The sequence below is a fragment of the Mycetomoellerius zeteki genome, unplaced genomic scaffold, assembly GCF_001594055.1.
Source record: "Mycetomoellerius zeteki isolate Tzet28-1 unplaced genomic scaffold, Tzet1.0 scaffold467, whole genome shotgun sequence".
Taxonomy (NCBI): domain Eukaryota; kingdom Metazoa; phylum Arthropoda; class Insecta; order Hymenoptera; family Formicidae; genus Mycetomoellerius; species Mycetomoellerius zeteki.
The window spans coordinates 113,276-128,738 of record NW_017257465.1 but is presented as its reverse complement, the minus strand read 5'-3'; the positions used below and the strand labels follow the sequence as shown (position 1 = coordinate 128,738).

General features: G+C 29.2%; 1 protein-coding gene across 8 annotated transcripts in view; it reads right to left on the bottom strand.

Annotated features, from left to right (window-relative positions):
- shaker (potassium voltage-gated channel protein Shaker) overlaps nucleotides 1–15,463 on the bottom strand; it is an 84,814-nt gene that overhangs the window by 55,835 nt on the left and 13,516 nt on the right. The window contains exons 1-2 of one of the 8 annotated variants that reach the window (XM_018454920.1): nucleotides 7,776–7,970; nucleotides 5,586–5,675 (exon numbers count right to left, since the gene is read on the bottom strand). The exons of 4 other annotated variants lie outside the window; for them this stretch is intronic. In XM_018454920.1, the coding sequence (XP_018310422.1) occupies nucleotides 5,586–5,611 (26 nt within the window). In that variant the 5' untranslated portion in view covers nucleotides 5,612–5,675; nucleotides 7,776–7,970. Of the gene's footprint in view, nucleotides 1–5,585; nucleotides 5,714–7,720; nucleotides 7,971–15,463 lie in introns of those variants that run through there. 3 more of the 8 variants (XM_018454919.1, XM_018454922.1, XM_018454921.1) reach the window with 3 other exon arrangements.

Below are 15,463 nucleotides of genomic sequence, written 5' to 3'. Positions count from 1 at the left end.
TATATATACATATGTATATGAATATATATATATTAGACTGACAAAAAAAATTTGTTTTTAATCGGCCTGAGCTCAAAAGCTTCCATTTCATGCCAAAAGAACACTTCTAAATTTTTATCAAAAAATATTAAGATTTAGAGGGCGCTAGTGAACGATTTTTAAATCAAAGTTTCGATTTTCTTTAATACATGTTTGATTTGATGCAAAAATAGCTTAATCCGGATTTTAAATATGGTAGTGTATGTTTTTTGCTCGCTGAATACGATGCAATAATTCATTTAACTCTACGATATACGCCTTAAGAAATATAGTTCGATTAATGTGAAAAAATGACCAAATTTCGAGTTTAAGATCGATTTTAGCAAGGTTCCAAGCGTTCAAATGGGTCATTACTTTCCTCAAATTATAGGTCTGTTCACCCAGAATAAAATCCAGTTGAAATTTTCCCGGGACCTCCTACAGAACCTTTAAAAGTTGCATTTAACTGAATTATAAAACATTTTTAAGGACAAAAAAAATTTTTTTCTGTCCTTAAAAAAGTTCTAAAGTATATCGCTTCATGATTTTGACATCCTCAAAACAAATGCCTCAATTTGACGATAAAAAAATCTTTATTAAAAAATGAAATGAGTGCATAATACAAAAAAATATGATTTAATTAATTGAAATAAACTACATATTATATGTAGTATATTTTTTTTATTATTCATTTCATTTCCTAAGAAAGAGTTTTTTTATCGTCAAATTGAGGCATTTGTTTTGAGGATGTCAAAATCATGAAGCGATATACTTTAGAACTTGTAAAAAAATTTTTTCTATCCTTAAAAACGTTTTATAATCCAATTAAATGCAACTTTTAAAGACCGTGTAGGAGGTCCCGGGAAAATTCCAATTGGATCTTGTTCTAGGTGAACAGACCTACAATTTGAGGAGAGTTTGTAATATATGAATATATGACCCATTTGAACGCTTGGAACCTTGCTAAAATCGACCTTGAACTCGAAATTTGGTCATTTTTTTCACATTAATCTGGCTGTATTTCTTAAGGGATATATCGTAGAGGTAAATGAATTATTGCATCGTGTTCAGCGATCAAAAATACATACAGTACCACATTTAAAAGCCGGTTTAAGCCATTTTCATCAAATCAAACAGGTATTAAGAAGAATCGAAATTTTGATTTAAGAATCATTCACTAACGACCTCTAAATCTTAATATTTTTAAATAAAAATTTAGGGGTGTTCTTTTGGCATGAAATGGAAGCTTTTGAGCTGAGACCGATTAAAAAAATATTTTCTTTTTTCCTTGTCAGTCTAATGTATACATATATACTAAATAAGCATTACATAATATTTTAATATTTAGAAATATTCAATATAAAAAGTAATTGCACAAAAATTAAGAAACTTTATTGCAATAATTCAATTTATTTTTGAAAAGTTTTAAAGGGTATACACTACATTAGGATGTACGCTCACTTAATAAATTTACTCTCTAAATTTGAATTAGTGAATCACTAATTACCCAGTGGCATACTTGGCACTGATAATCAGTCAAGTTCAACTAAAAAAGAAAGAATATTTGAGCATTATTTGACTAAAATACTGATATTTGTACGTTAATTTCAATCTTCCAATATCATATTCATTGAATTTAACAACTAAAACAAGATTAGTTAGATCACATAATAAAGATTAGCTAGGTTAGGAATCTCACATTTATTTCACTTATTATTTATCTCACATTTAATTCACTGATTATCAGTGGCATACTTGGCACTGAGATCAGTGATTATCCACTGATTCAGATTTAGAGAGTACAATTAGTCCTCCTCAATGGTAATAGTTGACTTAAGAAGTCCTTCAGTTTGTCAAAGATCTCAAGTAAGAAATCAAGAAAGACAGGATACTAAGGAAATATTGGATCGATCATTATAAACGATCAACCAAACCTATTAATCGAGGTTATTGTTCCCAAAAATGTATTGTGTGCGCACATTCTGTATATATCTGTGTTTTGAAAATTGTATCTTGAATTTAAATTCATAATTCTGTTGAAATCGATATCTTCATACTGATACATTTTAATGTTCTTACATCAACATGACTGTTGTACGATCAATTTATTAGAAACGGATAGAACTGGTTAGTCAACACAATTATCAGTCGAATGATAAACATCAAAATTCAACATCAGTATAAATATATTTATAATATCAATTATATTTTGAAATATATACTAATAAAGATATTAATATAAAACTTTAAAAGCAACATGTGTGGGTATGAGCAGTAGGCTTTGATTAATTGATTTATAATATTGTAAGTTATTACTGCGCCAAATTATTTTTGACGAAAAATGAAGTCTCGAGCCAAGAGATTTAATTTAAACCACATTTATTTGCAAACCACATTTATTTTGGAGAAAGTTTAATTAACACGATGTGCGAGCAAAGTTATAATAATCCTTAAAACTTCGACAGATCTGTCATTATGATAATTAGAATGGCCCACTTTAGAAAACGACACGTGGGTGGTTCAAGTGCAGACTTTCTCACGATTTACGCATTATTACAAAATGAGTATAAATTGAATTTCATTAAGTATCGCGTCAATTAACTATATGACAAAAATGTCATTTTGATATCTTGCATCAATTCCTTTCGAGTAAATTTTGAATTACGCACTTATTATTGAAAATCTATAGTTATATATCTTTATATTATTCTAACAAAAAGATATTATACAACTTTAACTACTGATATATTTATGTATCTATAATTATATAAAAATAAAATTTAAGTTCCTTCCTCGCAATAATTAAAGATATTTAGTACTGAATAATCTAGAATTAAGACTAATCAGCACAAGTATTTATTTTATTAATTAAATTTTCATGCAAGAATTTTATATAATAAAAAATACACTTTCGTAAACCAAATGACGAAAAATAATAATATTTTTAAAATCTTCATATGATGATTTTTATTAGATTTTTTGTGACAAATAAAATAAAACTGATAGATGAGACAGCCAAAACAAATGCCTCGATTGATGCGTGTACATATAACACGTGGCAGACAGCTGGTTAGCAACATCGGATAAATATGTCATGTAAACACATATAAGTGAAGGGAAACATATGAAATCTGCATTTGAATGCACCTGGCTACCATTATCGTCACAGATATGGCTGAGGTAGTGGAGATAAAATAGAAAAGCGCAAGCACTAACGAATTTATTATATTTGATTCGAAAATATCCATTTTAATTTATTGTTTGTTTGATCTTGATGAGATCAAACGACAAAAGTAAAATTAAAAACTGTGTCTATTAACAGATATTCGAAATTAGTAAATACTTATTGTATGATTTCATAAATGTTACAGATTAAAAAAATTTTTATTTTAAGAGAACAGAAATAATTAATATATTTTTCATATTTTTATTTAAAAAATTATATATATTTTATTAATACTTGTAATGTAAGATAACTTTCGTTTTTTTTCTTTTCGTTTTATTTCAATTCATTTCAATCCTTAACCCTTTGCTAGTAACACGGATGTTAACTCTTCCGTCAGCAATAGTGGTCTTTTAAAAATAGAGCAATTATTTTATTGCTCCGGATTAATAAAAATCTAAAAAAATTCTGATATACTTGTCAAAACTTTAACAATGAGTTTTTATCCTGGAAATTAGATTGTATTTTACTTATCTTTTGCAGTGTCCAATGGTGTCCAATAGTGTCTTTAAAGACCCTAATTGCCAGAGGAGAGAGTTAATTATTTCAATATCAAATTTTAGTGTGTCAAAATATCAATCCTTAATTGCGTTTTTATTTAAAACACACTAAGCGTGAATATGTATGATAAATAATCTTGTAATCGTAAACAATTAACTTCAGTTAAATTATCCAGATATGTAATGTTGTCTATCTATAACAATACGCATCGAGATAATAATAATCCAAAGGAATAGAATTTAGTCCGATTATTAATTCAAATTATCAATTCATTTTAAAATTAGAAATTTAATACATGTTTCAAGGGCTCTAATTTTATTCCGTTTTTCGAAGATACGTGTTTTATTATACATTTACAACACGTAAAACGTTTATCAGTTTATATTCGCTTTCAAAAAAACGTTTACTTGAAGGTAAACGTTTACACGTTTAATTAGCATATCCGTTTATAAAAGAAACATTTTTCCGAATATACGTGTCTTATTATACATTTAAACGAAAATACATTTACATGTATATTTAACATATCCATCTATGAAAAACATCTTTTCGAATATTTTAACGTTTTTTAATAAAATTAAAAATCGAATTTTTTGCATTTTCTCAATTCGTCACACTCCTTAATAAAAGGATAAATGTTTACAAAAAAAGTGAAAATATTCGGAAAAACGATTCTAATAAACGGATATGCTAATTATACGTGTAAACGTGTTTTCGTTTAAACGTATAATAGCGAACCCTAGTTTCAAGATATGATTAAATTTAAAATACTAGAATACGAATTTAGAAAGATTCTATAAAGATAAAAAAAATTTTAAACCATCATAATTAAAAATCTAATACATCAAAATACAAGGTTCTGAAAAAGATAAAAAATATTAGAATATACGTTTCCATTTAAAAATTAATTTAAAAATTTGTTAAATGCTAAAACGTAATAAAAACAATAAATATTTAAATAATTTAAGCTTATTGCATTTTTTAATCTTCATTTACATATAAAAAAGAGCTAAAGACTTCTTTAAAACTAATTATAATTCTTTTTTTTGCATCATATTGTTTAACTATCGCTGAACTATTTAATAGTTAATGCTTTGGTCTTCGTTTTTAGTGAAATACAAGATAAATTAATACAACGGAAAAATTGCATGACGTCAAGTGATAACTGGAAAATCGTTTATCATGTGGACTTTTTACGCCTTGCATCATATACAATATTGTAGGCAGGGCGGATCCCAGGAGTGTTGCCCCACCCGTCGACACAAACTCTCTTAAAAACACGTTTCAAATTCGCATTATCAAAAGCAGAAGATTGTAACATCCAATGAAATTATTTAAATAGTTATTGGTCACAAACACGGAAACATTAAAGCTTTCAAAAAGCTTGCAAATTTCTTAGAGAAGTGGCATAAAGAAATAAGATTTTTATAACGTATCGAATAAAATTTTGCGAGGATTAGACGGTTTCTAATTCAATGATCTATAGCTTCTATAATTTTTTGATCTTCTAAACATCCTACATAAACCAATTTATAGTACACATACAAAATTAAATCTTTTAAGTCAAATATAATTTCTTTTTGGAGTAAAACAGCCATATTTAACATTAAATGCGCACCGAAAAAGGGCCCAAAAGAGAATCAATGGGCAGGAAGATGAATATTACGGGAAAGGAAATAATAACAGGAAAATCAAGCTACCAATACGTATAATACATACGTTTCTTCGTTCGGTCGTGTATGTCTCTGTGTTGTAAGTGTGTATGTGTGTGCGTGTGTGCGTACATGTGTGTTGTATAGCCGCATGTATAGCTGTGTGTGTCGGGATTCTATGATGGACTCACCCGCCAGCAACCAGGATCATCTGCATGTTGCATGGAGGCGGCCTCTTTGTTGTTTTTTCGCAGAGGGGTCAATCCGGAGCGGTGGGTCCTCTAGTTTGGCATGCGGTGACAGAATAGAGCTATAGAGTAGGTAACTAGAGAAATAACAGGAGGAAGAGAAGGTCACTGCCTTGTTCGAAGTTCGAATCCACACATTGATTCGACAAGTGTTGCCTTTCTATTTATTGAAATATTTTCTCTTTTATAATACTATTGTTATATTCATGACAACTGAACTCAGCATAGCAAATTTTTTAAAATTTAAATATGTTTCTAAACAATTACATACAGTAGTACAAAAAAACAGATGTTAATTTGATTTTAATACCAACCAATATCAATTTATAATTACTTCGAACAAGGTCAAAAGAAGGAAAACGATAGAGTAATAAGAAGATTTAAAAGTAGTTTCTAAAAACGAACTAGCACAATAAAAGACGAAGAGAAAGAATAGAAGTTAGATAAAAGGTTAAATAGTAAGAAAAGTAATAAGAGGAATCAATAGAGAGAAGTATACATATGTATAAACAGAATAATTCGGAATTATACTATCTAAAGTTTTGGTGACATATTTAATCTAATCGAAAAAAAATTAGCTAATCAAAAGAAATTAAAATCGTATTTTACTCAAATAGATAATAAAGTTTTATAAGTCTCTGATGTACAAAGTATTCTATTGGATATTTATAATTAATGAATACCTTTTTTTTTATATACAGAATATTTCAAGGAGAGAAAGGTTGGTAAGATAATATTCAAAATTAAAAAGTTTTGGTAAGCAAAGTTTCACAGCTTAAATAAAGAGAAGTTGTTTTATAATTAATTTACACAACAGTTTTTGCTTAGTTAAACCGATTTTGTATTGACAATCTTTTTAGTAGAATATTTAAGAGATGTATATTTAAGAAATACTGAATTTAATTAATAATTAAAATAAAACAATTTTAATATACGTATATTCCTACAAATAAATTAAAAAAAAAACAGAAATTTCTTCTATAGTTTTCTAATTCTCATTATTATCTCAAATATTCTAACGCGTAATAACGCGTTACTAAAATTTCCTAGTATCGCCAAATTTTCCTGTCGAATGGTCTATAACAGGACTTACTATATTACCAGATACTACAGGAGGTATATTTTAACATTACAATTATAAGATTTTTAAATACATTTAAATAGTTCTCTATTTTGTGGAAAGATGTTTTATATTTAAAAAATATACTAAAAAATTATACTATCTTAAATTATTGCATAATCAATCGTAGATAATTATTGTTTTTCCCGATGTAATTACAATTACAAAAATAGTATATTATTTATGTTATAAAGAATTTTGAAATTAAATATTTTATTTATATAACTAATGTGATTAAAAGCAGAGATCAATAAAAAATGCTACAATTATACTAAAAGAAAGGATTTAAAAAAAAAATCAAAATAAGAAAGAAGGGAAAGGAAAAGAAGGAAGAAAGGAAGTAGAAAAAAGGAAGGAGAAAAAAGGGAAGAAAAAGAGTGAAGGAGGGAAGGGGGAGAAGCTTTTAGTATTGTGCATAATCTAATAACAGTATAAACATTTCCCAAAGAACTAAAAGATTATACTTAATTATTTTGAAATAATTTACTTTAGAACATACGTTTACGAAAGCTCATCGGACTAAAATAGCTTTTAGAATAAGTTATCTTATATATCTTCCTTTCTGTTACAGAACACCTTATATACAGCACGTTCTAGAGCTATCGCATTTCCTTTAAACCATAGAGATTCTAAGATTATTTTAAAATGACTTTTTCTTAGCAAGAACTTGAAAAGACATATACATATATAATAATTACAGCCTCAGAAATTTTAATGTAAAGTAATATAATTAAATGCTGTAGTTTATATTTCGAGTAAACCAAATTTAATACGCTAAAAAGAATTTCAATAAAAATTTAGAAAATACACCACACAATTATATAGAAAATTCTAAAATAAATCTTAGCTAGGAATAAGTCAGCATCTGAGAATCTTTGTTTAATAGAAAATATAATAGTCTTGGGATATTCTGCATATACATAGAACTAGATGTAGATAGAGAAGGAGAGAAAAGTACAGTGGCTAACTGGCGATGGCCCAGCAGATCGCCGTGATGGCTTGCGCTATTGTACCTTCCCGCATGTTGCGTCTAACCACCACCGAGGCCCGTGTGCCACCCACACACACTCGTCGCAGGACCTTTAACGCATCCACTTATTAACAGTAGCGTTCACTGTCACGATGCACTATCACACATTTGTCAATGACGATTACTAGATTGGCAACAATACTATTGAAGTATTCCATTGCAACACCACGGAAAACGTTGCGAGAAGAGAAATCCGCGTTTCGAAATTTACTCGACAACGGAATAATTAAGCACGAGACAAAGCACAGATTATTCACCGTGATTATTCCGAATGACTCGTAACAATCAGTTGAAGATAATTTTGTGTGACCGTTATTTAAAAATTTAATCAATTTAATATAATAATCTTCGTGTTTCTTGCGGTGCTCGAGGATAGAGAATCTGGGACAGAAAATGGATCAGAAAGAGGAAAAAGAAATAAAATACTTATTTTCAATTATATCATAAGCAATTATCACATAATGCCTTTTGGAAAACTTTTTCTAGGACGTGTTCAGACGAGTCCACCGCGAAATGCGAATCTCCGAAGTGGCTTGATTCCATTTTTTAAGTCATATTTGAATTCTTTGGAGTATATTGTAACCTATATATATACTGGTATATCAAAATAGTCTTTTGAATTTTCCATACAATTGAATGAAAAGTAATTGCACCGAACTGTTGATTCATATAATTTTTTATCTGTCATAAAGAAGTCTCTTTAGAAAGACAAATAAGTATTAAAAAATTTTATGCACATTATTAGTCGTCAGTGATCTTATAAAATCGTTTGATTTTGTCAAACGTGTTCATCTTTGATCACGTTTCTTATCAAATATCTTTCTTATCAAATATCATGTTGAATTCTGTGTCACGTTGGAACGAACTCAAAGACAGGAAAAATGATAAAGAAAGAAGAGGAAACATTTTAAATTAGAATACAAGAACTACGAAATCAAACAAAAATATGAGTTATTTCGCAACTTTTTAGGTTTAATGTCCTAAAAAAAATAAAAGAAATATCATTAATTTCTGTTTCTTTGACGATTTCGATCTTTAAATACGAATAAGATCTTTCGATCAATAATTGAAAATAATTAAAAATTAAATACAAAAAGAATAAAATTGTAGAATCTTTATTGAAGCAGTCAGATAATCCAACATATTTGCTTAATCATTAGTTTGATTACTGTTTTATATGAAGGCGATCTAAATCTTTAAAAAAAAATGTAAAGTTTTTTATTACGGGGATTAATAAATGTTCACAGAACGTGACCACTGAATCATTCAATGTCGAACGCATATTTAATTGCGTATATTAAAAGGTAATAAAGTAAAACAAGAATTGAAACGTTTATGATTTATATCTCGTTAAATATATATATATATATATATATTAAACATAAGTTTTTACACTAACAACTTGTGTTGACTCTGAAAGTCTTTTTTATTGTATTGATATATTTTTTTGGACATGAATTTAATTATTAATAATAAAGTAACATATGCTCAAGTAGATTAACTAAGGAGATTTCAAAAATAATATAATAATAAAATTAAAAAATCCCATCAATTAAAAAAATTCTTAAATATCAGAAATTAATTACCTACATCCAATTATTTTCAACACGTTGTTTCTAATGTCAAACTTGACATCGTTATATATATTATCATATTTAAAAACGAACGACAACGGAAACGTAATTATCGTGCCCGCCAACCAGGCGGGTCCATCAGTCCAATCGTATCATGTATATAAGTCTGTCTAAATCACGTTTATCATTCTATTAGCAAATTCATGGATTTCCGATTTAAATAAACCGGGATTCTAGAATGGGACAGGGATGAAAATTGATGATGAGGAGAGCCCAAATTAAAATTGAATCACAAGATTGAAACACCAATAATGGCACACGATATGTTATTCTCAGTTACGGCCGGGTCCACCTCGACAACCACGTTGCTGCGACTGCCTTGCGTAACCTTGTCGATCACTAGCAAACGGAGAGTGCGTGCCGCCTAAAGGAGCACCAGGCGGGTAGAAGAGGAGTTTGGAGCCAGTAAAAAGAGAGGGGAGTGTGAGCGATCACTGTCACACATCACACTACCCGAGTCTCCGCGGAGTAGACTGGTCCGCGAAGAGAACACGTTTCGAGCCGTAGCGAGCCCGGTGGGTTTCTGAATCACCGAGTAGTGCGTGTCAGGACGCCAGTAGCGGCCGGGTAAGTGGTGGCGGGAGGAACGGAAAAAACGAGAGGGCGAAAGAAAGAGAAAGGGAGACGAAAGATGGGTGGGAGAGAGACGCGACGACACGCGTTTAGGCGGCAACTTTGAGAGCTTCGACGTAACACTCCCGTCTCGAACCGCACGGGCAGATCGTGCGTGGTGTCCACGAATGGTCCACGCAGGGTAAGAGATCGGGTGCGACCCCCGATGGGACGTCGGGGCGGCAAAGGTACAGTGGAAGGCGCCGGTCGAGGAACACCGCCAGGAACCGCCGCGGCGTTCTGCGGAGGCGCCACCGTGACTGCGAAACCTCTGTCCCCTCACCCTCTCAGGAGTTGAAGTTGGTTGCGCGGTGCACCCCTATTCATGTACGCGCGCACGCGTGTGTGTTGCATGTCACATACACGTAGCATACCCTGACCGTGATCGCCAAGTACGCTTGTGTGGGTATGTGTGTGCGAACGGATATGTGTTTGTACAGAAGAGAGAAGTAGGTGAAATCCACCTTCTCTCTACCCCATACCCCGCCCCATCCGCAGCCCGTTCGTGCTGCTGCTCGTGCGTGGGCTTTCGCGGCCATCGAAGTCGATATCCACCCCTGCCCCGACTAGTAGCTCGCGTATTATCCTCAAATGTTTCTCGGACAGTCATTTTGGGGATTCTCAAGTGTCCCAACTCCCCTTTCCTCAATAGCTCAATCCTTTTTCATTGATGTAATTTGCAATTATCATTATTCTTGTCATCTGCTTGTTTCTTGTCTCTCAGAAGATATGCGTTCTTTTATTTTCAGAGACTGCCATAGTTTTCGGATAGAAAGCGAAATAACTATTTCTTCTATATACTGTGTTGTTAAAAACAATATGAATTATACGGATTAATTCATCATCGAAAATACTAAGAAATATAGCAGAATTAATTACGCATTTTTAACAGAAAGAAAATAATCTTTAGAATTATATACATATACACGAATTTCAACTATTTCATTCTTCGCGCACTAAATCATAATTATATTTTATATCATATATGTACATAAATAGTAAAAGAAAGCTGAATAATTTGGCTTTCACAATAATATAATTTTGTTTTTGAAATATATACAATTTTGACATTTAAATTGGAATCTAAACGAGATAAAAATTTGGATAAAAACTAATTTGATAAAACTAGAACACGATTCTGTATAAATAAAATTTAAACCCATTGACTTGCGAAAGCTTTCGAAGTTTATTTGATTCATTGTCGAACGTCGAAAATTTCCTTATAGTATTCGTAGATCGTAATTAAATTAATCGAACGAGAATACTGTTGCAAAGAAAATATTGTTTATCAATGGTACAATTGAACACGCAAGACGAGCTTTTATTAAATAGATTCTACAGAAAACGAAATAAAAACAGTTTTTGGTTTCAAAATGGTTTCTATGTATTAAATTTTAATACGTGATTTTCGACCAAATATTCGCAACCCTCATCCTATTTCCAAGCAAAAAATTCTGCGAAAAGAGCTTTCGATTCTTTTGAAGTTCAGAGTAAAAGTAAATATCACATAAAAGCGAAAAGCTGTTTAACCATTAAATCTGTTTAGACATAGAATTTCAATATTCTTTATTAAATAATAACCTTCAACTTATTAAAAATGTTTAAAATTCTTCAAAGAGAGCTTAATTAAGAAACAAATTTTATCGATAAGTTATTTTAAACGACAAATTGTTATAAATACTTAATAGCTATCTAGGCTTTCCTAATTTTAAGCACCAACGCCTCGCCGCAGGATATTCCTACTCGACCTAGAATAATCGAAGTAATTCCCAACATATCTTAGGAAATACCGTACGATCGAACCTGATCAAATGATATAGATCTGCAGAGTGAAATTAATATTTCATCATAAATATATATATTTCTTCATTATGTAGGTTCATGTTAAAATCTCGCTTGTCATATATATCTTTCGCATTATTGTTATTTAAATAAATAATTAAGTATAGTATAATTTCGTGTATAGTATAATTTGCGTCTCAGTTAAGAGAAGTTAAAAATTTTTTAATTTAAATTATATAAGAAAATGTTTAACTTTTTTTATGCAGAAAAAATTCTTCAGTAGTTTTCAATATCAGATGACAAAGAATAAACGGAAATGTTATGTATGTACGCCATCCAGCGGACAACTTCAGAAGCTAAATAATCACGTTGCAAGCTCCGCAAGCTCCACGGTAATTTTAAAGTTTGCAACGACCTTTTGTATCATCGGAGTTGAAACTACATTATCAACTTAACGATGTAAAAAAATTAAGATAACAAAAATCTGAAGAAATCTCAATCGAATAAAATGTAAAAATCGTTCTAATATTTAAATATTTAATTTATTATTAAATCCTGTTTGTAATTGCAAGTAACCATTTCTTAAATCATTTTTAATGGACAAGATTTCTATTTGTAAAATAAAACCTAGCAAATTATAATAAAATAATAATGATACTTAAATTTTTTATCAAAAAATATTAGTACTATAAAGATTTATAATTATAACTATCACTAACCTCTGGTTAAATTCGACGCGCAGTTCTACGCATCGTATTTGCAGCATATGCACATTATATAAGTATCATAAATAATATTACCAATAAATCACATGTTGAACTATCTTATTCCTATAAAACTTAATTAGTAAATACTAATTGTAAATTAAATAATCAATTTGATATAAACAGATATTTTTCGGATATATATTATACGTGAGATTACATTGCTAGATTGCTACTACATATTTTAATTATTTTAAAAACAATATATATATAAAAATCTTACATATTTATCAAATAAATGTATCCTTTTGTTTTTCTTAAAATTAATATTTAATGTATGATACTAAATGATTAATGTCACATAAAATTATTCAATTTTTATACAGATTTAAATATCAAAGTAAACATAAAAATATTATACATAATAAAGATTATTAATTTATGTTTATGGAACTGCACATTCTGTGTTTCAATGCAAATATTTTACCGATCCGCGGAAAGATTCACAGCGGTTCTCTCGACATGTCAAGAACTGATTGATTGTGACACACGACAATGTGTCGACCACTCTAACTTAATACTAGGAAGACCGTCATAATTACAGTTACATCACTAGTGTATCAATAGATCAATATGAGAGAGAGAGAGATGAGTAAAAATAAAAAGATATTCCACGATTACCAAATTCAATCAATCTATATCTTTTGTAGCACAATAGAAAAATTTAGCTAAAAACAAACTTCTGTCTCAAAAAATCTCAGGAAGATTCTATATATAGATTATAAACCCTACATAAACACTAAAACTTTCAATAATAAACAACTTATTAAGATCGTATAATGTGAATACACAAGTAAAAGTTAAAGTCTATAACGGTTGAAGCTGGATCTTAGATGTTTAATAATTTTCATGTGAACTTATATACTACATATATATAGTCATTTGACTATATATGTATAACTGCGCACCAATTTGGTTTTTTGAACTTAAAAACGCAACTGAACTACTATAATAGAGGAAGGTCACCGATACTGACATAAATCTTTTAAAACGACATCCCCTTATTTCTTAGAAACTAATCTTTGCACCTTATTAATACTAATAAAAACGTGATTTGTTTAGCTAATTAAAGAAATAAATTCATAATTTATATATTTGTGGCTTATTTCTATACCAAATCAGCTAAAAATAAATTCTATGAATCTGAAAAGAAAATTCTTACGGTGTTCTTTTGCAAATTGCGTAATTAAAATAATAGTGACTGTATTGATAATATTATGTCATTTTAAATGTTTATAGTTTCATAAATTAGTTTTCTTTACAGAATAGGATGTATCTTTATTTATAGAATAGGAATGTTGACATTTTATATATATATTGCCTACTATGTCAGTTTTGAAGCCCATTTTGTCAGACGCTTATTTTTGCATAACTTACGAAAAACTTAATTATTACAAAATTGTAAACAGTATTATAAAAACTACTTATACTATCTGTGTGTGATAGAAGACACTTTTTAGTTTGTATTTATGTTTTTGAAGTTTTATTTTTACCTTTTGTTTAAGAAATATTGTCTAAAAATAAAATGGTATGTCGGTATCGGTGACCTTCCTCTAATATCACAAATTAAATTAACAAACAATTTAATAATACTAAAATTAATAAAATCAATATAAAATAAATTAATAGACTTCTTATATTTAATATAACAATAAGTAGTAATAACGAGGAATCGTCGCTAGAAGTACAATAGTTACGCAAAGTGTCAAATATTAAAATTTACAACTAAATACTATGTTACATTAATTTAAAAAACCTGGTCTGAACGTTTCGGCTCATATTTGGGCCATCTTCAACAGAAATGATGACAAAAAATATACGTTGCATTGTTGCATGATTTTGTGATCATGTCTATAGGGGAACCTAGGGTATAATGAAACCATGGGATATAATGGGATGTACTCGATATTTTTTTACAGATATGCTAATATGTAATGAATTATCAGACAATAGTTACTGTTAGATGTATCTTATTATATATTGTTATTAGTTGTCATATTATTTTTACCTGAAAATTGCTAAAAATTGTTTAATGTGTTCGCTTTACTGTCCGCGAATGAGTTACAGAGATTCTTTGGTATGTTCGCATAAGGTAAGCAATAACAAAATTCTATTTTTTATTGTCATAAGTACATTATCTTATTATATAATCTTTTCTTGTTACTTTAGTAAAATCTATACAAATATATTGATTATCTATGATATTTTATATTATCCAAAGTAAATTTATGTACTTCGAGGCATAATGGTGCACTGGTGTTATTTTATGTTTAAAATGAGTTTATGATTCATGTGCAAGTGTAGATAAAAATGATGAGAATTATTTTATTTGTGTTATCTTCTTAAACATTTTTATTTATGTTCAAAATATAATAACAGTATATCTTGTATAATGTATCACTCAGCATCACATATAGAATTATTAATAAAAAATTAAAAATTAAAAGTGCAACAATGTATTTTTACTTATATTATATGTTCTAAGTCATTTTTAAGCAATGTTCAATATTAATTTTTTAAAAATAGACAAGTTTTCTGTGGTGCCCCATTATGCCCTGCATAAATGACATAGTGAGGTTACGACACACTCTTACAAAATAATAATTTCGTCCTGTTAATCTATACTTTTGCAGTAAAACTTAAGTTTTCCTTATAGTAAATACTTCAAAAAATATTTTAATATATAACAAAGTTGATTTATTTATCTTTAATATGTTTAAAACTTGAAAAAATCTAACTATAACCATTATACTCCAGATTCCCCTAATGAGATGAGAGTTCCTATCGTCTCGTTATTACTACTTATTGTTATATTAATAATACTAAATCTTTCAACCATTAATGAATTAAACGTGATCGTTAAAAGTCGATCTTATTTC